Source organism: Phaenicophaeus curvirostris, chromosome 2, assembly GCF_032191515.1.
Source record: "Phaenicophaeus curvirostris isolate KB17595 chromosome 2, BPBGC_Pcur_1.0, whole genome shotgun sequence".
NCBI classification, from domain to species: Eukaryota; Metazoa; Chordata; class Aves; order Cuculiformes; family Cuculidae; genus Phaenicophaeus; species Phaenicophaeus curvirostris.
Window position 1 is genome coordinate 12,675,934 of NC_091393.1, and position 24,934 is coordinate 12,700,867.

Here is a 24,934-nt window from a genome sequence, read left to right on the forward strand (position 1 = left end):
TCCATCACAAAAGGTCACTAGGTGGTCAGGCAGGACTTCACCAAGCTTCAAGAACTCAAGCCTGAGGGAGTAGCCTGAAGCAAAGCTGACGCTGTGGATAAGGAACTGTGTTGTGAGAGGGAGGCTTCTCTTGCCTGAAATGAAGCAGAGGAGCTGTGGGTCATCACCTGCAATTCAGCTCCAGCAAAGAAGTGAAACAGGAAAAAAGCCTTTAAGGAGCAAGAATGTGATATGAACCAGCAAGAATGTGATATGAACTTCTGTTTGAATACTCATCAGCATGTTCCAGAAGCAAATGGAAATATATGGAGAAAATGGCAAGAACATAACTGAACTTCTGAAGATTCCTTTTAAGGCTTTGTAGATAACACCTCTTGAAATCTCTGGAGGAAATAAGATGTTATGAATACTCTTAAAGCAGATTCCATGGACAATGTTTGGAGAGCTACTTTATGCAGAATGACCTTATTACTTGGTGCAGACGGAATGTTTAAAATTGCAACACGCTGGAGCGCTCAGCAGATCATGTTTCTCAGCTGAGGCTGCATGCCACTAGTGAGGTGCAAATTGGCGTGTGGTCCTGGGGCCACATACTGCAATGGCAGGTGAAAAATTCTTGAGCAGTTGGAAGTATCTGTGACATGGAACAGAAGCATTCGTCCTGGGGACTGCACTGATTACATGAAGTGATCAAGCACAGTGGTTGAAATGTTGTTCATAGATAGCTGTCTGTATATGGAGAAACTTGACTGTAAGTGATTGTGGTAGTCATTGTGTATTTATCCTGTTCTTGGGGTGAAGAGGCATGTAGCAAGGCTGTGGTTATAGCTATGGAAAGCCAGAAGAGGTTGTATTCAAGGCAGCTATTCCTGTGCAACCAGGAAAGATTGTTAAAGGCTACATGAGGACAAGTAGTAGAGGAAGGTGTAGGAAGCATAGGTTGTAGTCCCTTTTAAGGTCTTGTAGATCAGGAACCATGAGGAGTGAGTGAGGCGAGACTCCACTTTTTCCTCTACTAGTCCAGACAGGTTTTTGGAATTACATGATTCACATGGAAAGGATTAATGGAGCACGTGGATGAAAGACTCCAAGTAGTCATGGAGGGAACTTTGGGAAGAAGAATTTGCTAGGATGCAAGACTTTAGGGGAGTCGGGGGGGAGGCTGTGGTGTGTACTGAAGTCTTTTGCAGTAAGGCAAATAGAGCTAAACATGAATGGCCTGAAAAATTAGAGCTGAATGGGAGTTATTCAGCTAAAAAGAATTGGCTATAAAAAGAGCAAGAGTTTTGAATTTTAGAAAGTGTTGGTATAAGGAGTGTGGTGGAAGCACAGAAGTTGTGACAGTATGCTTTCAAGGGAAAATCTCATCCATGAACGCTGACTAGTAAACTGTTACATGACAGGGCTTTGCTTTCTCAGGCTGTATTTGAAAGCAAAGTTGAAGTTACCATTGCATTTCATAGGGAACTCTTGTGTCTGTGATTTTAGGAAGATGTAGATATGGGATACGTAGTTTCTGGATCTTATTTAGGTGGCAAGTGGTTACAACTGTGCTCAATTCTGTCAAGACTTAAGTGCTTCTGAGAGAATGGACTTCCAAGCCTTGTGGCATTTTTAAAGTAATAAATTAAGGCAGCTCTGAAATTCAGGCCTACTGAGACTTAGGTGTCAGCTTTGTGGGGATTTTCAGGACTACACCCTAGATTGTCAGTAAAGCAATAAGTAGCTTCAAGGCAAGCCTGGAGATGAACTGAGTGCAACATGTGGTTTGTATTAACTCCCATTGTGTGTGCTTGGATCTCTAGATAAACATGAGCTAGTTTATCTTTCTCTCATAGAAGGTGGAGGGGAATAAGCTACCTCAATTTGGTTTGTATTTGATGCAAGATAATGGCATGCCTGTGGGCATTGACTGCTCTTGGTTGTGTCAGGTTAATTCACTTATGTGCCTGCAACTCAACCCCTTTCCTTTTGTACTTGAATAATTTCAGTTGTTTGGTCCTTAACTCCTGCCCCCTCCTACCTTAACTCTCTCCATGCCTTTGTGTCCAACTGTACCATGAGTCTTCCCTAGTTTGCTTCCATCCATCCTTCCATCCATCCTTCCATCCATCCTTCCATCCACCCTTCCATCCACCCTTCCATCCACCCTTCCATCCACCCTTCCATCCACCCTTCCATCCACCCTTCCATCCTCCCACATGTACTCTTCTGTTTCATGCACTCAACTATTTGGTTTGTTTCCGTCATATAATCCTACTCCTCTTACATCTTTCTGCTGTATCACAGAAATATCTTCTTCCAGCTCTTGTATATGTTATGCTTCAGTTTGCATGCTCGACAATGGTGATTTTCTATTTTTTTTAATCTGCTTATAGCTATCACCTTGTTTCCCTCTCCCAGTTATAGCAAACATAAGATTGTTTTATTGCTTTCTAAATGCTCACAGAATGTTGCTGGAAGAAGGGAATTTATAGCCCATGTCTTTCACTTTTTCCATTGAGCCAGTGAATCATATATCTGTAGACAAGATTTTATGTAGGAAAAAAGTAGGAAATATGTGCGCTACATTGAATAGCTGGGTTCTAAACAAGAGACATCATAACCATATTTTCTGAGTTTACATTTAATATTTAGTGGTTTACCATGAATAGATGTGCGCAATAGAACTACTTAAACACAGGTTACCCCAAAATGCTTTCATGGTTAGGATAGATTTTCCTTTTCTCTGTCTAATCTCAGTTTCAGTGATCAAGAGTGAGAAATTGTATTGCAGAATCCATTAGAGAAGCTCATATTCGGGGCCATGAAAGGTAACGCAACTGCAGAAGTGAAGAGACTTTGTTGCAACAGTCATTGGGGTGTAGCATTATCTAGCTGCCAAACTGATGATTTTGCTACTGTATATTTAGTGAGTGAGAGAGTCAGACACTGATCGTTCTTTTGGTCATCTTTGGGTATAAGAGCATTTTCTCATTAAGTTCACGTTTGGAAAATCAACGTTTTAAAATTAGTCTTCTCCTCCCTACAACCCCTGCCCCAGTTTGTCGTTTTTGCTGATGCTGAAGGCATGTTGAAGCAATAAGTTCTATATGTTTTGCAGTGTTCCTTTTCTTTGAGGGCTTTGACTGGTATACTTGTGTTAGGCTAACAGAAGACCTAATGTAGCTCACAATTGTAAATTTTACTTCTGACCCTGAACTTTGAAGATAAGAGCTAATACATTGCCATAACTCCTTCTGTAGTTTTTACTCAAAACAGAATTCTTGCTTCAGTCTTCCTTCTGTAAAGCCAAATTGATGACCAGCATCCCTGTGCTGATGCAAAGCAAAAAAACCAGGTAGTTTATCACAGAGATCTGTGTGGAGCTCCTTGCAAATGTTCTCCCATAGCTTTCTGGTATTATTTTTGGGTAGATTTCACTTGCCATTGCTGGGTTTCATACATGTCCAGTCACTGCATCTAGGAGTCTCTAAATGTTAATGTGCAACACAAAATCATTCTGTGTTGCAAGAACTTAACAACTTAAGTTGTTTATATTTGCTGTGTGGTTAAGCATCAGTATCATTCTGTTGTATTAGCACATTAGCAGGATATATATCAGTGCCAAAAGTACTGTGCCGTGTATGTTGAATATTTAACGTGTGTCTCTCTGCAGTGGATCAAGCCTTGCAGATTTATTATTAAACTGTTATTAGTAATCCTTCACATGTTTAAAGGATGTTAGTTTCTAAGTGGCGGAATCCAGTAAAAAAATCTGTTGATGGAGAAGATTTATTCTATGACCATCCTCTTCGGCGTTATAAAACACTGAATTATAATAGATGGGCCAGTAGTCTAATCTGTTATTGCAACACTATGTGTGCATAAATCCTATGTTTGTATTGAGGCTTACTGATACTCCTACAACTGTTCTCACAGTAACCAAATCCACCACCTTTGGTGTGAAGTAATGACATTTCCCATCTGAGCTCTCAGTAATGCAGTTTTGGCTAAGATCAGAGAAGTTTAAATAAAAGTTTCAATAAAGAAAACACTGTGGAAGGAAAGCTTGTTGAAGTGTGGTTTATACAGCGTTTTTATTTCTTTAGAAATATGGAGACACAGGCTGGATCATAGGGTTCATAAAATTCATCCCATGGGTTGGTGTGATGGTGGTATTTTCATGTATTTTCTTAATCTGTTTACTCCTAAACTTGTAACATTTTAAGAAAAGGCATCACTGCACTGAGAATGCATCTTGCTTTTGTGGTGTTTGTAAAAGTAAGATTTGACAAACAGAAGAATGCTACGTGCCTCAAGGGCTTACTATCTTTGAAATCTTGTGTAAGCTTCAGTGAGGATTATATTTTTATTATTCCATGAAGCTGACTGTTTGCACTGTCCTCACAAATAATCATAATCAACGGAGGAGGCAAATCAGAAATAATTTGAACAAGACAGTATCTTAGACTTGAAAATCCTGAGACTTGATGGCGAATTGATATGGCTCTTGAACTTTGTAATTTTATTATTATCCTTATCTTGAAACAAACGTATCTTGTAATTGCTGTGTACAGACACAAAGATAATACGGTATTAGTGATTGAAGTCCCTAGTAGACTAGTTAGGACAATGGGAATACTAGTTAACCTTTTAACCTAGTTGACCTTTTAATAGCAAATTGGGATTAGGCATTCCTGTTACTTTAATGTTCGCGAAAGTTCACGAAACGCCTGTGTATTACACAGGTGTTCATTACCTGCAGGAGATGTTCTTCTTAGCTGTGCAGTATTTTGATTTTATGTTGTCTTTAAAGAAGACTTAATGGGACAGTTACAAAGGCCTGAAATTTAAAACAAAGCCACAGCTGGTCGTAAGCAGTACCTGTTAGTCATGTCCATAGTCCTTTTGGTTTTGGGGCAGGCATCTCTCATTTCTGAGTGTAAGAGGATTTGTACAGCTTCATCTGTGAACTTTTGAAATCAGTGTGGTTTTTTTGCTTTGTTTTTCAAGTATATGCTTTCATTATTCACTGTACTCGAAACTGAGTATTTTTATTCTTGCATCTTAGTTTGATGCTTCATAGCTTGTTAAAACAACAATGCTTTGTCATAAAATTTTGATGTGTCTTGGTTTTGGCCTAAACAAAGTAGTTTGTTGTTAGGTAGTTAAAGCTTGAGGTTAGACAAAATACTTAAATAATTACTTTCACTGTTGAAGAGCAAAATAATCATGTTTTCTTTGTGCTGTTCTGTTATTGTTAAGAAATACTCAAAACAGGTGAGGTGATGTGGGTTTTTGTGCCTGGTTGTGGGAACATTTGTCCATATAGCATTGTATGCGTGTCATCCTTAACTTTACCAGTAACATACTTCCATCTTAGTTTTCTCACCAGTCATAACCACCACTGATGCTGTGATGTTGTTGTGACAACACACAACTCATCTGTGAGGGAAAGTGGCAGGAACTTGATTGGTATAGTTAATTTTCCCTGTCAAACAGGTACAAGGGCTATTTATATGTTTGTAGACTATCCAGAAAAAAGCCATGAAAATTACTAAATAATTGGAAGAAACGTCTAAAGGTGGATGAAATAAGGGTGTTACTTTAAGTAAAATGATTTAAAAAAAAGCAGCTAGTGAGTGACTTGATAACTGCTTATAACTACCCAAATAAGGAGGAAGAAAAGATGGAGAAAAGATGGATCTTCAGTCTAACCAGTTTGTGATACTTTTCTCTGCTAAAGTTTTAGTCCTAATTCCTTTGGATTTGAGAACCAAATTTATGCAGTGGGTCTGCATTTTACAGGAGGCTGTTATATGTTCTGCTGCCTCTGGAAAGATGGAACATTCTTCTAAGGCAGATCCTTTAGCTAAAGCATCCATTAGGGGAAGTTTCCTGGCGTTTATTTTGGAGATTATACCGGATTGCAATGTTACTGAGTTAGATATGGGCATCCTTGACCCTGACAGAATCCTTAGAAATACCCAGAGTGCCGGAAGACTGCAGACATTGCCAAGTACGATAGGTGAGATAAAGGTGAGAAAGAAATATAAACTAGAAACTTCTTGTATCCAATTCATTTTTTTCTTTCCTGCAGCAGTCTGTCTGCACAATCTCTCCTTGGAGAAGATAGGGGGTTTTTTTCTGATTAAAACAGGAGTAAGGTAATAGGCATGTTATTTTAGTTCGTGCAGTAGCTACGGTCCTCTGTCATAGGATTTATCATAAAGAAACTTGATAAACTGAGATAATTGAGGATTAAAGTGGAATATGCACAATGAATAATCAATATTAAAGCAGACAAGTTAATTCAAGTACTGGAGAGTTTTAAAAGAATAATTTGTTTTGGGCCATATGAATTGTAATAAAATAAATAAAATTGTAAAAAGTAAGTGAATAGAAAATGATAACTCCTGTAGGTATGCAATCCAAAGAGATATGGCCTCTCAGTTTTGACTCTGCAGTGCTGCTTCTCTAACAGTATTAAGTCTCAAGTCGTGCAGCCCCTGTAAGCTAGTCATGGGCTGTTTTAAAGGCTAATTTATAGCTTTAACTGTTGTTCTGTTTGTCTGTTCTGAAGCTTTGGTTAGTTAGAGACTGAGCTTTTGTCTTGGAATCTCTATAAAGGAGTAACAGCAAATGTCCTTTTAAGTGATTCTGATGCATTGCTTTGTTTAGCTCAGTTGAAAGTAAACTTGAATAAGCATCTGCACCTTTAGACCCTAGCATTTTAAACTAATCCAGTGGTTGTATAGCCACAGTGATTCTTATATTCACTTGTAAATATTTACGGGTCTGAGCCAGTATTTCTGATGCAAATGCAGGAAGAGAAATATGTTATTTAGAATATTAAACCCTAACCAGAAAGAAAACAGGGAATTGAGGCATTACAATACTGCTTAGGAATTCCATATGAAAGTTTAGTAAATTTTTTAAGGGTTGTGAAGTTTTTTATCACATGTTTTCTTATGATACATGTTTTCACTTTGTAATATCCTTCTATTATAGTGCTAACAATTTATGTTATGGAGATAGCAAGATATGTGGACTTCTTAGATAATTTAAACAGTGTAGTTCATAAAGCAATACTCTGATTAGATAATAGTGGTTTGTGTTATATTGTGGAATCAAAATTTTACTTGTTTAAGGAAATCTTTCTTAGGCTTGAGATTGGGCTTTGAGAGGACTTCTGCTAAAATAAACTGATCTGCAGAGAGCTCTTGATGTTAAGAACCACTTTTAAACAGTCACCATTATTTCTGCAGTGTCTTTAGAAATGTGATTGGACAGATGGATGTGCTGGATTGGCACTGTAAGTGTCTTTGCGCTGAGAATAGTATCAATAGCTATTAATAACTTTGCAAGGCTCTCCAGATAAATTAGTGAGTAGCAACCTTATAGCTAAGGAATGCATGGGTTGTTAAAGTAAAAATAAAGACTTTTGAATAAAAAAATATTCTTTTATATCTAATACGAATGCAGGGAATTTAAAAAGTCTTGTATTTTAGTTATGTAATATTTTCTCTAAAGCTAATATGAAAAGCAGAGATAGTCAGCATTGTTCTGTTTCAGGATTTCTCCTCACTCTTCTATGTATTGGTTTGCTTAGTTTTAAAGTCCGTACTTCTTGAGGAAAGGAAAAAAAAAAACCATACCAACAAAACCCAGCAATCATAGGCTTAGTAACGTGCAGGAAATTTAACTGTCTAAAATCCTCCCTGTTGGAAAGAAAATGCTGAACCATATTTAACAGAACCATTCCTGTACTAAAACGCTTACAGGATGTTTCACAGAAGTTTCTTTTGTTTTTTATAACTCTAGATGTCCATCAGTGTAGCATTGCTTAATGAAATTTATCTTCATTTGCCTTCCATATTCCAATGCAGGTTAATTATATCCTCTTTGCACGTTACCGGGTAGGCTATTCAGTCCTTTTCACAGGTCCTGCTCTTGTTCTTGTTTTGGAGAAAGAAATCAGAGGAGTTTAGGGTATCTATTTCACGTGAATTGCCTCTATACATAAAGAGTTCAGTCCTGCAGGGGTAGGTTCCTTGGGGCAATTTATATTATTTATATATATACATATTCTTCTATTTTTTGTCTTGTCTTTGCAATGTGAAACTTTAAAATTTATATACAGAAAAGGACAGGAAAACCTTGTGTATATAACTATTTCATGTTCTTTCTTTACATAATAGTTATTTTGTAATCAGGAGCACATTAGCAGATGCCTTATTCTACTCTGGATTCACTTTTACGATTACGTGTCACTTTAAATGTTTGTTCTAAAACTTCTCTTACCTTACAAAAAAAGCACTGTACTACAGGCTGTGCCATCACAACAGGCATTTTATTTGTGATGGAATTAGAATCTGGGTCTTAGGATTTGAAAGACAAATGCATTAATCCCCTGAAAGATTCAGTCAGTCTCTGTCAATTCTAATCAGGTAAAGGCATTGGTCATTTTGCTTCAAAGTGGTTGGAGGGATTTTTTTAATTCAGAGAGCTAGCCTTTTTATTTTGAGCTTATTTAATTTTTCAGGTAATAATCTACCTATTGCATGTAAAGTACTGCAAGATTTAATACACTCCTAAGTCCCTTTAAGCTACCACAGTTCTTTAATTTGCAGAAATCATTTGTAGTCATCAGCACGAGCCAATGAATAGGACACAATTGTGCTGATTTTGCTAAAATTGGGTGGGGAGTGGCAGGAAGGAGTAGCTTGGAGTAGTGTTGGAGTAACTTGGGAGATTTGTCGCTTACTTCACTCTCTTAAGTCACCTGCTTTATCTTGGTTTGAAAGACGGTATCTGTAAAGAAGTTTGGAACAAGGGTCTGCAAGTAACTGTGTGTCTGAGTAGAACACTGACACTTAGGCTTTTCTGGTAAACTGAAATTATATTGTGTTTGTAAAACCTTCTGTGCAACAAGAATGGTGCACGGAGCTGATTTAAAGTGAACAAGTTGCTTTGTATTATTCAGGTGAGAGCTTGTGATGAGTTCCGAAGTCTAGCATGTTCTGGGATGAATAGTAGCATGTTTTCTGATGCTGTAGTATTAGTAAAAAATAATCATATGCAGAGTCTGCTAAATACCTTCAAAATACATGCAAGGTGGTGTTCTTAGGTAGCACAGTAGGAATTAGAGTAAACTTTTTGACTGATTGATGTGCTTCTGTTTTGGCCAGGATGTACTCCTGAACTGAATCGCCTACTCTGTTCCCTCTCATGCAGACATTTTGTGTTTAAAATGTGATTTTCCTAGGAGATGTCAGGCCCCGGATTCCAATCAGATGGATACCCTGGGCGGTGTGTTATGCAGTCTGTATTAGTAAGCTCTGCTTTTCTTGCAAAACTTTAAGATGTCTCTAAGACGTGGCTCACTGTCCAGAAACCGTGCAGAGGGAAAGTGATGGGCTGAAACCATGATACAGACATGGGAGTGAAATGTAGCTGCCCAGATGCTCTTATGTTTTTGTCAGTTAATTAAATACATCTCTTTGTTTTGTCCAGTGAAGTTCTTAAATTTGTAGAATTTGTGAAAGGAAGTGAAAGAATTTCTTACAGTGCTGATGAAGCATGAGGCAAAGACCACTTGCAGCTGGGCTTTTGTGAAAAAGCCCCTTCATCTTTCCTTTTGCTCTATTGTGAATCTTCATTCTTCTTTCTAGAAATCTGTCTCCAGCCTCAAAAACAATTCTGGAGTAGGTCATGATTTCCTGTTTTCTGTGGATCATAACATTCAGTTGCTGGGTAAAATTCAGATCTTCTTCCGTTTTCATGTTTTTTATATTGCCACTTTAGAGTTCAGGACACCATGAAACACTGAATTAGAAAATAGAAGACAGATTCTAAGATATGTCGTTGCCTCTTTATATTGCTTAGTGCAAGAAGGATGAGAGAGCAACCAGGTCTCTTGCCTCACCTGCTCTTAACTCTTTGCACGTTACAGCGTCTGAAGTGAGATGTGGATTTAATTAAAGCATGTCACACATTGGGTATTCCCCGAGTGGGCTCTCAATTTATAAATGACTGCTTTCTTCTTGCTTGGTTGGAGGAGATAAGTCTTTTTCCATTACTTCACACCAGGTGAATGTTGAGGTTCTCCGTTTCTCTTATCTTTTAAATGGTGTTATCTTTTATTTTTAAGTTCAGATTGGTAGAGCAATTGCTAAAAGCAAATAGAAGATGAAGTGTAAGGGAGTTAGTGTAGCAATTGCAACACAGCGGTGTCATTTCAGCTTCAATAAGTAGCATTCTGTGATGTCAGGAAAATAGAGCTGTTCCTTTACATCCCAAGACACTGTACACTCCTATAAAGCAATCATTCTGGTGTTCTACAGAGGATACATGATGCTGTATTACAAGTGTGTTCCAGGGACTTGCTGAAAAGTCAGAGGTAACTGACCATCTTCTCTCACTTTCTTCAGTTCTGTTTCACTGTCTGTGTTTCTACAGCCAATCTATCTGATTTTTTTACCACTCCTCTTTGTACTTTTTGTCTGCTTCCTCTTGGCTTCTGTTGGTGGCTGTGGTCGCAAGGCTGACTCCTGGAATTCTGGCAATGTCAGCCTTGCTGGAGGTTTCCATGCATTAGGATTACTTTTCTCTTATGGCATTAACTATAATGGCAGCAGCTATGCTGGTTTCTCTTTCTTCTTTTCTACATATTTTTAGCCTCTTACCTTTGCAGTGTGCAGGTCAAGTATTGTTAAATCAGCTGGAAGCAAGAAGAATCAGTGCCATGCACACCGTGTTTCTGTAGATCACAATATCTGTTGTTTATTAGGAATAGAGGGCCTTGTAAAATCTGCTCCTAAAATGAAATAATTTATGATCTTAAGGGTAACCAGGGAAACAAGAAGGAAGTGCAGGAGGAGTAGCAACAGTGCTGTTCTATACTTTGTTCATTGTATCAGAGTTCCTCATTTTGTAGATAAGAAGGGTTTTCTAACGTAGCTGTTAGTATGCCTGCAATCAGGAATTTATTTATGCTATAGGGTTATTTCCACTGTCTTTGGGTTACCGTGAGGAAGAACAGTTCTTGAAAAGAAACTTGTCCTCTAGGTAAGTCTATGGGCAGCTGCGTTGCTGTTACTGAGTTTGCCCACAAGTGACTGAAGGTGTTTTAGATGTTTGAGCTTCCCAAGGAGCTCTGTGGCGTGGTGAACTCTGACTGGCCTAAGCATCTGGAAGTAATCCAGTTAGTATCATAGAGCTGTGCAGCATCTGAAATATTGAAAGTTATAGAATACTTACCTTTTATATCCTTGCTATAACTAGAGATTAGCCTTCATGTGGTGGGGGAAGGAAACACTGAGTAAGGAGATGTCACTGTAGTGTCTCCCTTCCCTCCTCTGTAACAGAGCCTTCTAATCCTAGATGTCACTGGTTCATCAGGCTAAGTGCGCTTTTTTTGATACAGATCCAGAACTTAATATAGCATTTTCTGGGCCCTAGAGTATGTATAACTCTTGACCTCATGAGTGACTGATGGAGACTGTAAATAAAACCTTTGCCTCCCATATGGCAACACAGATTTCTTTAACTAGAACCATGTATTTAAACTCTTATTTACTTGTTTCCAGTAACATTATTATAACGATATTCTGTCTGCAACATGTACGACTGACCTACATCAAATAGCAAAGGTGCTTGGTTAGCATCATACAACCTGTGTAAAATGAGCTGGAAGCTCTTTAGTGCCTGATTTTAAACTAAGAAAAGCTATTCATTTTATCAGTATCTTTTCATTTGCAGTGATGTTGAATGTTTGGTTATGTAGCTGCTACGACATAACCAAAATTGGTTTGGAGGAGAATTAGTGGGTTGGGTTTGAGCTCATTTCATTCTGTTTGTTTTATTGTTTTGAATTGTAGAACTGGACAGTAGAATTTGTGTGACGTGATGAATCTCTGTGTGAGGTAACATGATATAGTGTGTATGTGTGGGGTTAAACTATTTTCTTTAACCTTCCTAGAAAGAATGTGTATTGTGTTTCTGCTAACTGATGCAGCTGTTCCAGCAGAGAATAACACTTGTTTAATTTTAAAATTATGATGGAATATATTTTGTTCAGACCTTGACAACTCCTTCTGTTTGCTTCACTCCCCCAGACAAACGTGTTGATGATTGGCCCTTGATGCAGTCTCCATTTCCAACACTGACTATAAGCACTATTTATCTCCTCACTGTCTGGCTGGGCCCCAAATGGATGAAGACAAGAGAGCCCTTCCAGTTACGTTTCCTGTTGGTTGTTTACAACTTTGGAATGGTTCTTCTCAACTTCTTCATTTTCAAAGAGGTGTGTATGCCCTCTCGCAAAAGGGAGTTGCTATTTAAGTCTGAGCATGTCTACAGATTGCAGAAATGAAAATAATCTTACATATTCATGATGTCTGTTGAGAGTGAGTGTTTTGCATAGACCTTTAAAGGTGAGTTTGCCTTTGTGAGTATTTCTGTAGCTAGGTACATTCTGTTTGAGATCATATGTGCTGAATGAGTCTATAGAGAGAATTTGTGTACTAGCTATTCCAAGTTCTTAGAGTTATGTTGGTGTGAATACTGGAGAGATAAACTAAAATCCATAGAGATTTAGCACTTGTAACTAATTTTATTTTCTTTTTAAATAAAATGCTAAAGGATATCAGAATGTATCTAGTTAGAAATTGAGCTGTTTGATGCCTTCAGTGTATTTATCATTAGAAATTTGGTTCTCTGTAGTGAGAAAAAGTGTCTTGTCTGTAGGGAATCTTTTAGAATAAAAATAGAAATGAAGTGAACTGTGCCTTTAAAAAGAAGAATACAGTCTTCTAATATTTAGATTGCAGTGTTCCGAGTGTGTTAATAAATTTCAGTGTTGATGCATTTCTTCTTTGTTAGGTTTTCTGTACAGCGGAAATGACTAGGAACAATGCAGTGGATCAGCTCTTCAGTAGTAGCTGAGTGGGGTTTCCTAACAGTTTGGTAATCGTTATTCAAGCTGTTCAGAAAATAGCTGATACTGAGGAGTAGTTTATGCTACTGTGATTTTGCTCATGTGGATTGAGAGACTTCTTGGAAGACCTCAGATCATTAACTTGCAAAGTCTGTTTCCAAAAGTAAGCTAATGAACAAAGGAGTTAAAATTACAGCATTGCAGAACTTTTTTGGTTTTTTTTTTTTTTTCCTTGATGGGTCTGTTCTGTACTTTTGACAGGAAAGCATGGCATATCTGATGATGATCTGCATATTGACCCTTCCCAGAGCTTCTGTAATAAAATCTTTAATTGATTTCAGCCTTTTTTTTTTTTTTTTTTGATACTTGGGTTAGTAAAATTTCAGCCATCGCACCTCAATTGTCATTTTGTCTGAATTGTTTCTCGTATTATTCAACTAAGTAATAAAATTCTACTGGTACAATAGAATTTAGTGCTGACATCAGGGGTAGTTATGGGAATGGATGAAATCCTGTCATCTTTGCAGGTTAAAACTGAAAATCCTCTGAAATTAATTATGCAATGTTTTTTGTCATGTCTGTCCTTTTCACTTATTCTTTTAAATTGGTTTGGTTTATCTGTAAGCTAAATTATACCAGACTCATAGTCAATTAATTTTCAAAACCATGTTGCTTATAGGGTAACAGATGCGTTTGCAAGGCAGTCTGGTGAAGACAATTTACTGCCTTTTACCAAATGAATCTTGGTCAAATTACCCAGTAGGTCACAGTAGAGACTGGTTAGTTTCAGAAATGGTGCAAACTAAACTTTTCCCTGCTCTTCTTATATCGTCAAATGTTCTAACGCTTGTGTGGAACCACTCTGGAGAGTAGTCATGTAAACACCAGTTCCTAAGTGGACTTGGATGATGCAGAAGTACTTAAATTTCCTTCTTAGGATCCTTCCTGTGGACAGTTCTTTCACTTCCTTCCTTAACAGGCATGTGCAGCAAATAAATCCAGAGTTTCACAAGGTTCTTTATGTTGATTTTATCTGCATAACACTTGTCTCTGCATCTCTTTGCATTTCTAGTGCTGTGTGCAAGTTGAGATACCTAAGTAATCTTGAGTTCAGTATGAAGGAGAAGGAATTCAGGTTAGCTGTAAGAACAGTCAGTGCCTACCCATGTTTACTTTGGACATCTTTTTCTATCACTCCTCTTTACTCTAGGAGCTCATAATTTACAGGTTCTGTCTGCTCCACTGCTGTCTCTTTTAATCCTTAACAAGGTGGGATTATCTGGCTTTAAACAATCTTGTATCACAATATTTATGAATGTCAAGATCAGAAATATTAATTGAACCTTGTGCAGCTCTACACAAGTGCTCCTCTTTCCAATGGGAGTTTGCTCAAATGTCAAATTTATCTTTTCCTGTTCTGGTTATTGCAATGTGCTTTTATTTGGAGTAGCCGTACAGAATTACTTCATGTACTTTAGGCTATTTCTGTTGACACAAAATGGGGAACTTTTTCTTTGTCCAGTTTCTCTCAACATGTTTTAGGGGTGCTCAGCATTGTCTGTTCAGGCCTTTTTTTCTGGATTTTGATTGATACACTGTTTTAAGAATAGTAGATCCAAATTATCTAGTCCCTGTCTATTGGAGAGAGTTCTCTGTAATCCATCATCGGAACAACATTTCTGTCATTCATAGTGAAAGCAATTGGGTGTTTCCTGTCTTTGAAGCTACAGACATCAGAGGGAATAGATTTGTTTGAATAGATTAAAGCTATGCTGTAATTCTTACTAATTTGTATAGGGCTATAATAATCTGGGCAGATGCATGCAGGGAAAAATTAGTATTTTCCTTTCGAATTACAAAAAAAAATAAAATAGATACTGCGTAACAACAGGTTGTTAGAACTAAATATTTGCTTTATTCATAGTATTGTCAGGACTGATAAAGATATTTCAAATATTTCTGTTCAGGCGAGTTTGACATAGCAAGAAATTTGCTGATAATTGTTATGAACATGTTTTTATGTACTCCTCATGTATGGCTTTAATATTTTCAGCTGTTTTTGTCATCAAGAGCTCGAGGCTACAGCTATGTCTGCCAGACTGTGGATTATTCAGATAATGTTTATGAAGTTAGGGTGAGTATTTCTTTTTTTCTATTTGTATGTGAATGTGTGTAATCTATAGCACTACATAGTGGTTTAAGTCTTCTCTGAAAACAGCATTTCCAGAGTTCTGCATCAGCCATGACTGTATTCCGTTATGTTCTCACAAACCAATTCAGGTTTCACTAGACTACACAGAGCAGGTGTAATCAAAGTGCAGTGGTGTATTTGCATTAACTTTCATCTGACTGCTACAAACATGGGTAGTCTTAAAGATACCATCCTTGGCTTCATTCACGATTGAACCATCCAGGATAAACTTTGTATGTTCCTAGACCTTGCTGAAGTTTATGATACCAGGATAACCACAGTAAAGATGTAGTGTTCTAGATAGATCAAAGCAAGTAAGATTTGTCAGCATATACTGTGGTTGCACTTCACTCATTCTGGTGAGGCAACTTTTTGTGTCCTTTACCCATGCTTGGCTTCATGAGGGCTTGCTGACTTCTCGTAAATGTATTATCAGTACATTTTGTTGCAGAATCTTAGATTTCAGATGTGTGTTTTTTGGAAAGCATTCAAATTAAAATCAAAGTGCAGGTGCTTGTTAATTTCTGTAATGCTGTTGATTAGCTCGTGCATTAAACCTTATCTTTTGACAGAGCTGACACTTGAGAATCTCTTAGCTGTTCTTGCAAGTTTTGTCTACAGATTAGAACATGTTCCTGAAAACATGGTGAATCACAGAATCATAGAATAGTTTGGGTTGGAAGGGACCCTAAAGATCATCCATTTCCATCCCCCTGTCATGGGCAGAGACACCTCCCACTAGCTCAGGCTGCCCAAGGCCCCATCCAGCCTGGCCTTGAACACCTCCAGGGAGGGGGCAAAAATGAAAATCTGTTATAGTCTGAATATATTTAATATTTGTAACGCATTTCAAAAAATGTCTGTCTACAAGGTGGCTGTTGATCAGTAGTATTACTCAAAAGTTTGTACACGTGGCAGGGATGGCAGTGAGAAGAGGTCTGAGTTTCACACCTTATATATAATGGCTGGTATTGCAGAACAACTCTGTGTAGACTTTTGTTGGCCTTATAGTAGTCACCTCTTTCACCTTTGCCAATACAGTGCACTTGCTATTTCAGTCACTAGAATGCTTCTGTTAATAATCTTGTTTAAAAACAAAATGTAGCAAAGTATGACAAATCCTTGACCTTGTTTATTTTTCAATAGATAAGGAAAATTCTTCCTTATGTTTAATCTAAATCTGCCCCTCTCCAGTTTATACCCATTCCCCCTTGTCCTATCACCACAAGCCTTTATGAATAGTCCTTCTCCAGCTTTCTTCTAGGCTCCTTTCAGGTACTGGAAGGACGCTGTAAGATCACCTTGTAGCCTTCTCCAGACTGAACAGCCCCAACTCTCTCAGCCTGTCCTCGTATGGAAGGTGCTGCAGCCCTCTGATCATCCTTGTAGCCCTCCTTTGGACCCATTCCAACAGCTCCATATCCTTCCTTATGTTGAGGATTCCAGACTGGACACATTACTCCAGATGAGGCTTCACAAGAGAGGAATAAAGGGGCAGAATCACTTCTCTTGACTCGCTGGCCACGCTTCTTTTGATGCAGCCCAGGATGCAGTTGGCCTTCTGGGCTGTGAGCACACACTGTCATCTCACGTCAAGCTTCTCATTGACCAGCACCCCCAAGTCCTTCTCTGCAGGGCAGCTCTCAATCACGTCACCCCCCCATCATATACTGAAAACAGGGATTGCCCCAACCCAGGTGGCAGGACCTTGCACTTGGTCCTGTCGAACCTCATGAGGTTCTCAGAGGCCCGCTTCTCCAGCCTATCCAGGTCCCTCTGGATGACATCCTGTCCTTTACTGGCATATAATTCTGTAGGTAGTTTACCTGCTTCTATAGGCAGTGGAGAAGTTGGCCCTCCTACTTAGTGTTTTGAACCTACTTAGACCTGTTAATCTCATCCAAGGTCCCCTTACTGTTATTCTGTAAGAGACAATGGATGACTGGAGCAAGTAGGAATGGAATTTATTATGGATGCCATAGTTACAGGACGTGGAAGTTCCATTTTACAGTTGCAGAAATAATCTCATTTCTAAAGGACTTCTCTTCTGTGTGTAGTAGGTAGCCACCTTACTGACTAATAAAGAGGAGTGTGTTTTGTAATTGTTTATAAATAGAAAATAAAATGTTTATAGTAAGAAAGAAAGAAAAGGGAGAAGAAATCCCCAAGAAAGGATTTTGAAGGAGCTGCAGCTGCATCTTGGAAGAACTTAAGAGTCATAATAATAAATGCAAAGGGCTGAGGTTGTCAATCCATGCTTTGTAGAGCTTCTTCGGAAGCTACAGTATTTGGAGTGAACGGGTTTGTGACACTGTCTAACTTTAGGCATGTTAGTGTCTGTGAGTAGTCACTTTCACCCTTTGCTTACATTCGTGTGTCCTTGTTTCCCAGGTCAAGGTTCATCTATTTTATTAGTATTTCTGAAGAGCTGAGAATTAGGAATCTGGGGCTATGTGAATCATCAAGCTGAGCTATGGTTGTCTTCTATATTGTAATTATAATCTGCATTGTTTACATTTATGTCTAGAGCTTGAGTAGTTTCCTCTTCTGAAATAAATATAATATTAACTTGCTTTAAACTTCTATGAAAAGGGAGCTTAACTTAACAAAATGACTTTGTGGACCTATAAGAATTCTGTAACTGAAGCAGGGAAAACAGTTCTCTTTTAAAGCCACTTTATTTTAAAGCCACTTAATGAATAACTGTCTCCAGCCTGAAATGGGGAAGAAGAGTGCAGGGAAACAGAGTCCCATGTTATAACTGTCCTTTGTTCAAAAACCCTGAAGTAGGCAGGGGTCATGGGATTGGACCTCTTGGTGACCTCCTTAATCCTAGGCTGTAATGTAATCTTTCTGTGCCATCTGGTGTTTTAACAGACTTAGATTGACACATGAAAATTGCCAGAAAAGGTATCGTTGTGACTAGTGTTTTTATTTCAGTAATATGCCTTTTTAATGCATGCTCTCTTTTAAGCTAAATCTTCCTTTCGTTGTGAATCCAAAGAAAGGCTAAAGGTTAGGTCCTAACTTCTGGTGCTTTGCAGAAGTAGTTTAATAGTAGCCATCTGCTCCTGACACAGCTTACATTTCAGTCTGTTGTTCTACTTTATTTCTGTTCTCTGTCACTGATTGCATGCATGGCCTTGGGCAAATGACTTAACAGTTTCACTTTTTTCTGCATCTATAAGCTAATGATCTGATGATCTGAATGCTTGCATAAGTCACTGGAAGCACTGAGGCAGATCAGTGCACAAAACCTGTCAGGTTTGAGAATAAACGGTAGTAGAATTTAATGATAGGAAGACAGTGAAACACCTTTTGGGCAAAAAAACCTAAAAGTCAGCTGGTATAATCCTGCAGAGAAACAGAGGCTACTTTTGTTCTTAAGTGTTGGGAATCAATGTGATCAAAAGTTCAGTAGTTTTTGATCAATGGTTTGTAATTGTTTTCTGTGCAAGGCATGTGGAATTCAAAAGGAAAGGAAGGAGGTGGGTTAAATTCCTTGTCCAGGAGCGTGTAGTGAATCTGTAGGATCTTGGGAAAACAACATAGCTTTTTTGTTGGATTTTTCTCCTCTTGCATTTTGCTCTATGTGGTACAGTAAACTGGCAGATATGGCTCATCGTTACACTGTTTCTTTAACAAAATGCATAGCAGCTTTATAATAGCTTTTATGACAGTTTGATTTAACTGTGCTATCAATTCCTTAAAAGTTTCTCGGAAGGACCTCCAAAGAGCCTTAGTATTGTAGTGCTGGTTTGTCGTTTTATGGACACAGTCCAAAGCATTTGTTGTTAACTCAGGAGATGAAAAGATGCTTATCTTAATTTATTTAAGAGATGCAGCTTTAGTAAAGATATGTGAAAGTTGCTGGACTGTATACTAATCTCTGAGCATGAGACAAAGCCTTGATGTGGGTGTTATTAAACATCTCGCTACCTATCTAGAACTATACTGGATATTGAGCAACATATATATTGATGATTCTTGCAGTTTGGCTGTGTGTCTGGAAACTCCAAAATCTGTGGGAGTCATCTTTCTTTCATCAAGCTTTTCTCAGACTTTGACAGGTATTAGTATCTTTGTAAAAACAAAACAAGTTGACAAAATCTGCCTCCTCTTCCCGAGACCCACAATAAGCTAAATCGTAGAATCGCGGAGAAGGGTATTCAGTAATGGATACACAGAAGTCTGCAGTTTGGCAACAGTAGGTTGTGCAGTCCCTTTGGGAAACTGCAGAGCCTGCAATGCAGATCTGCGGCACTCTTCTGCTCCCATGCTGCTTTTTTGCTTATGCTGTAATACCTTCTAAAATGTTCACCAGTCCAGTTATTGGCTGCGGCAAACTTACTCTGAGGAGAGATGCATTCCTTTCCTGCTAGTTTGGAGAGGTGGAGGAAAACACCGTGCAGGTCTTTAGCATTGCTCTCTACTGCTCATTCTCCCCATTCCCCTTTCTCTCACTTACCTAACAGTTCGTGTGTATTTGAGGGGAGGGGCTGGGCTGCTGCTCTTTTAATTTTTCTCCTCTATCTGCTCTGGGGACTAAGGGGATAGTGGAGTTATTTCACACTATGTTAGGGTAAAAAAGCCTCATTTGGTGTTAGATGAGTCCTTTAAGATCAATTGAACTTCTTACAAATAGACTTTTTTTTTTATGGCATTGCCTGTTCTTCTTGCTGGCAGTGCCATTTCCAGCTCTCTTTTTTTTCTCTTTTTTTTTCTTTTTTTTTTTTTTTTTTTCCTCCTCATTCTATATGTGAGTCACCATCTGGTGTATGTTCTGGTCCCACCCACCCTTGCATAACAAGCTTGATGACTTAATGATGCCAGGAACTAGACTGGTTGCTATGTTTTGGCATCTGGAAGGATGTACCCACCACCACCTTGACCCCATATCGTAGTATTAGCAAATCGCTATGCAGAGCTTCTGGACTTGACCTAATACAACAACATCCTGCTTTCATCAGGAAGCCATTTTCATGTTGCATGTCTGGCAAGATCTACGGTAATGGGTGGATTAGAAAAAGAATTTTGAGTGTGTAACGCTGCCCTGTTGGGTAGATGGGTTATATCTCTGTAGCTTGTGTTGCTCCCGTGGTTGTCTTTCTTCTGTTCCCTGAATGGCACAAAACCACTGGAGGAATGCTGGTTTCCAGATGGAATGCTGAGCAGGCCAGAAGAAGCTGGGGGGGATATTGCCCTAAGGCATGTGAAATCTATACTTCACCTGGCTTGTAGAAGTGATTTGGTATCTTCCTACTCACACGCCTGTGGTACCAAAAGAATTATATATATGTTTTCAACCTTTGCAGCTATATTTTATCGTATTTCTTTCTCATTGTTCTGACCACGTCAAAGTGTTGCCTCATTAGTATTGGAAGCCATATGGTAGTCTTCTCCTGCAAAGCTTAGGATAGAGAATGAGGGCACAAACTCCTTGTGTTTAACTGGTAAACTGTTTCGAGATGACAACGTTTTTAATTACATTAGTTCTTTTTTACAGTAGTGATTTGTGAGCAGCAGACTCAGAATAGTACTTCTGTGTCCAGAATAGATGAATGGAGTACTGTTTTTGTTGTTATTTGCATACCATTTGACATCTGATGGCTCCATCTCAGCATTAACCAGGATTTGGGGAAGGAAGAGAGGGTCTCCTCTTGCAGCAGGTAGGTGGAGAGAATTTTATTCCATTCAACTTAGAATCACTAATAGTTCTGTGTTGTCTTTTTTTTTTTTTTATATTGCAGATAGCTGCTGCTTTATGGTGGTATTATATCTCTAAAGGAATTGAATATTTGGATACAGTATTCTTCATCCTGAGAAAGAAATTTAACCAAATCAGTTTCCTTCATGTCTATCACCATTTCACCATGTTCACCTTGTGGTGGATTGGTATTAAGTGGGTTGCAGGTGGACAAGGTGAGTTGCCTTCCTGCCATACCCTTTTGACTACACATAAGGGAGAATTATTATTGTTTGGGATCGATAGAAAAATGTTTTTGTAGACTTAGCACTGTAATATACAAGACTGCACTGCTTCAGTGCTACTTAAGCAGTAGATGTAATGCACACAGTCTTCCTCTGTGGGAAATGTGGGGGAGGAAAAGATAACAGCGCTAATCTAATGAATTGCAAAATTTTTTTTTCATCATGGGCATCAATTTCAACCTGAAGTTTTGTTTTCAAAACTATCCTTGTTCTGTATGAAATAGAAGGATGAACGTGTCTTCCCTAACTTTAATTTTTGCAGATATATAGAACTGCAAAATCTAATTATGGGCCACAATCTGTGTGCAAATGTAATGAAGTAAATGGAGTCATTATATTGGCATTATATCTGAGTTGGGGGTTTGCTTTCTTTTTTATGAAGAGGCATGTATAAAATTCTGAAACCTTCCTTTGAAGGTGAGCCAATAAATCTGTCAAATAACTTTTAAAACCTATTCATAATGACAAGTCTATAACTTATTATCAGCCTTTTTTTATTCCTTGCTTCCTTCCCAAAGCTCCCATCAAAGAATTTTATTCCATTGTACTTCCTCCCTTGCCTGCATTGTACCCTTATTCCCGTTGTTTTGCCTTGTCTCTCTCAAGTTATAAGTGCTACAGAGCTGAGGGTACAGGGAAAATACCCTGGTTTGCTCGTGATGTGCTTTGTAAGCTTAAGTCATTGAAAAGAATCCATAGTAAACACCACAACAAACTAATATTTTAAGGCTTTTTTTTAATCCACGCTAATACTTAATGCATGGTGGGGGTGTGTGAAGCTCTCATTTCCTATAGATATCTTGTATGCTTGAATTTCTCCTAAGTAATCTGCAGGATGCATGTACTCAACCAAGGTTTCATGATCTTGATTGGCTACTGCACCCATAAAGTAAGTTTATTGAAGACTGGATGCTTACTTGGAAATTCGCTTGGTATCTCAAAATGTCCTCTTCCCCTGTTGCCTTTTCAGACTTTTCTTGATAAATTCCTGCAGTTTTCAGCACAACAGTTGTAACTGTTCTCAAATTTGTTTCAGGTTTTGATGTTCTAGCCCCTGCACAAGGAAAAGCAGCAATCACTCTTTTGCTTTTATGTAGTGCTACTACATCAGTGTAGATAGATCTGTGTTCTTCTCTTTTCTAGTTTATAGCACATTGCTTACATGGGCAGATCTATTATAAACTAGACCATATTTTAACTAACCGAGTCTAGACCACGTGAGCACCTGAACTGTTTGATATCAGCAGCTGTTGTGTGTATTGCCCTGATGTTATATATTGCAACTCTTTTGAGCCCTTCTGGCAGTGTAAGAATATCTTAACAAGATATAATTTGTTTATAGAATCATAGAATCATAGAATAACCAGGCTGGAAGAGACCCACCGGATCATCGAGTCCAACCATTCCATGTGTTATATGGCTGCCAATCTTGACAGAGCAAAGATATTTTAATGGAAATGAGAACTGTTATCTTTGTTTCTGGCATGAATTGTTCTGGAAAAAGTTATACTACATATTTATATATTTAAGAAAGACCGCCAGGATCATTGTGTCCAGCCATTGGTTGATAGGAATGGTTGGACTCGATGATCCTGGGGGTCTTTTCCAACCTAGCGATTCTGTAAGAATGTTGAGTATCTTAAGTCTTAAATAAGGAAACTAAAGATGACCAGTTTAGACAGACTCACTTGGCTATGCTCTTAAACATTTAGAACCATAAGCCAAGTTTTGCTTTATGTGATTTTTTGGCCTCTTTAATCAGACTTCCACATGAGTTTCTTGATGTCTTGCAGAGAAGTGAACCTTGTCCACTTAAATATGATTTAAAAGATTTAAATTCAGAACTTGATACATTGTCAAATATTGCTTTTAATAATCCTTGAGCAAAACAGTTACACTTAAACAACATTTGTTGTTGTACTATGATATATGTGATTTATGTCTGTTCAACAAAGATCTTTTGAAAAGCTTTTGTGTGAGTAGTTCTATGAAAGATGTAGCATGCTACTTGCATGGGCAGCTGTTTGTGTCAGCACGTGTTGGCAGTCAAGTCTAGACTATACTATTGAATATTTCAAAGATGGAAGCCTGGCATGTCCCATGCTTTCTATTTTTTACTATCGCATGAATACTAGAAAAGGCTTCTTTAGTTTTTTCAGAATTACATGCCAATCTTACCTTCTGTTCCTGGACAGCTTTTTTTGGAGCTCAGATGAATGCATTTATTCATGTCATTATGTACATGTACTATGGATTAGCTGCCTGTGGCCCTAAATTTCAGAAGTACCTGTGGTGGAAACGATACTTGACCATATTACAGTTGGTAAGTAAAATTTCTCCCTTTATTTCAGAAGGTATTATTTCTAAGTGGATTTGCATTTGGAAAGCTTTGGAATAGATGCTGCTCCTTCCAGAAGTTCTTTGCTGTCAAATTCGCACAGCTCCAGTTAAAATACTTCTGGGAGATAGAATTCTTTATTTCATATCTCAAAAAATGCACAGCACGGATAAGAGTTGTATTAGTAAAGTCTAATACGACTTCACTGGTTGTTTCAACTGAATTGCAAAAACTTGTTCAAAAAGTAGAGAAAATACAGATCTATGGATGTCTTCTCATTTTTCCGTTTCTGAAAAATTGATGCAATAAATTTGATGTCCCTGTTCAAACATGCACATGCTTGATGTGACAGCCAAACAGAGCTTCCCTACCATCTCCCAATTTAGCAGTTTTCATAACATAACACATCAGTATTCACTGATGTAGTCAGACCTACAGAATACAGCCTGACCTTTTCGATTCTATATTTTCTGTCTTTCAGGTGCAGTTCCATGTGACTATTGGCCACACAGCTATGTCTATTTATATTGATTGTCCTTTCCCTAAATGGATGCACTGGGGTGTAATTTTCTATGCTGTCACCTTCATTCTCCTGTTTGGTAACTTCTACTATCGGACATATAAGCTGCCCAAGGAACCTGTAAAGAATGGCAAAATAGCAAATGGTGCTGTTGCAAATGGAGTAAGCAAACCAGAAAATAATGCAGTGGTGGAAAACGGAAAAAAGCAGAAAAAGGGAAAAGCAAAAGGAGAATAACTTGATCCAGGCCTTAACCATTGTTGGCAGTGAGGAACCTCCAGTTTGGTTTATAAGAGGAAGAAAAAAACCACTATCTGTACCAATTAACCTTAGGTTACTGAAGAGCTAGAACACAGATATTTTCATTATTTATGAAGATTGTTTTAAGAACACCTCTAAAGTTGAATTTCTGTTGTAATTATGTAATTATCATGCATTATGGTCTCTGTGTAAACTTGTAGACTGCTGGTGTTGGTGAATATAAGGAAGAATTAGAATTGACTCTGTGCTTAGCAGTCCAAAAGTTAATACTACCATTGATACAGGTAGCTTTGCTGGCACCCCATTTCTTTGGGGGAGGGAGGGGAAGGAAGTAGCGTTTGAATATTTGTGTTTTCTTTCCAGAAATTTATTAAATTTCAAATTATGACTTATTATCTAATCAGAATGCGCAACTTTTCTTGTCCTCCTTGGAAAGTATCTTCAGACACATTATATTTATGTGCTGTCAGAACAGTGTTTCACTTTTCAGACATTACTTGATTTAAATGAGTGTCTGTTACAGTTGTTTTGTTTTGTTTCGTTTTTCTCTTGCGTGGAAATATACCTACCTCTTCATCTGCTGAAAAGAATATTGAGCATTAAATAACTGGTTTCTGAAATATGGAGCCTCAAATATAAATATCTGTTAACACTAATCTAGGAGAAAACATGATTTCCTTTGGGAGTAAAAGGGATTTTGGGGGTCATTTT

At 38.1% G+C, this 24,934-nt stretch overlaps 1 protein-coding gene across 1 annotated transcript in view; it reads left to right on the forward strand.

Moving 5' to 3' along the window:
• ELOVL4 (ELOVL fatty acid elongase 4) overlaps positions 1-24,730 on the forward strand; it is a 31,247-nt gene extending 6,517 nt beyond the window's left edge. The window contains exons 2-6 of the mRNA XM_069851315.1: positions 12,102-12,289; positions 14,976-15,056; positions 20,864-21,035; positions 23,300-23,427; positions 23,924-24,730. Of these exons, the coding sequence (XP_069707416.1) occupies positions 12,102-12,289; positions 14,976-15,056; positions 20,864-21,035; positions 23,300-23,427; positions 23,924-24,199 (845 nt within the window). The 3' untranslated portion in view covers positions 24,200-24,730. The remainder of the gene's footprint in view (positions 1-12,101; positions 12,290-14,975; positions 15,057-20,863; positions 21,036-23,299; positions 23,428-23,923) is intronic.
• The last annotated feature ends 204 nt before the right edge of the window (positions 24,731-24,934 follow it).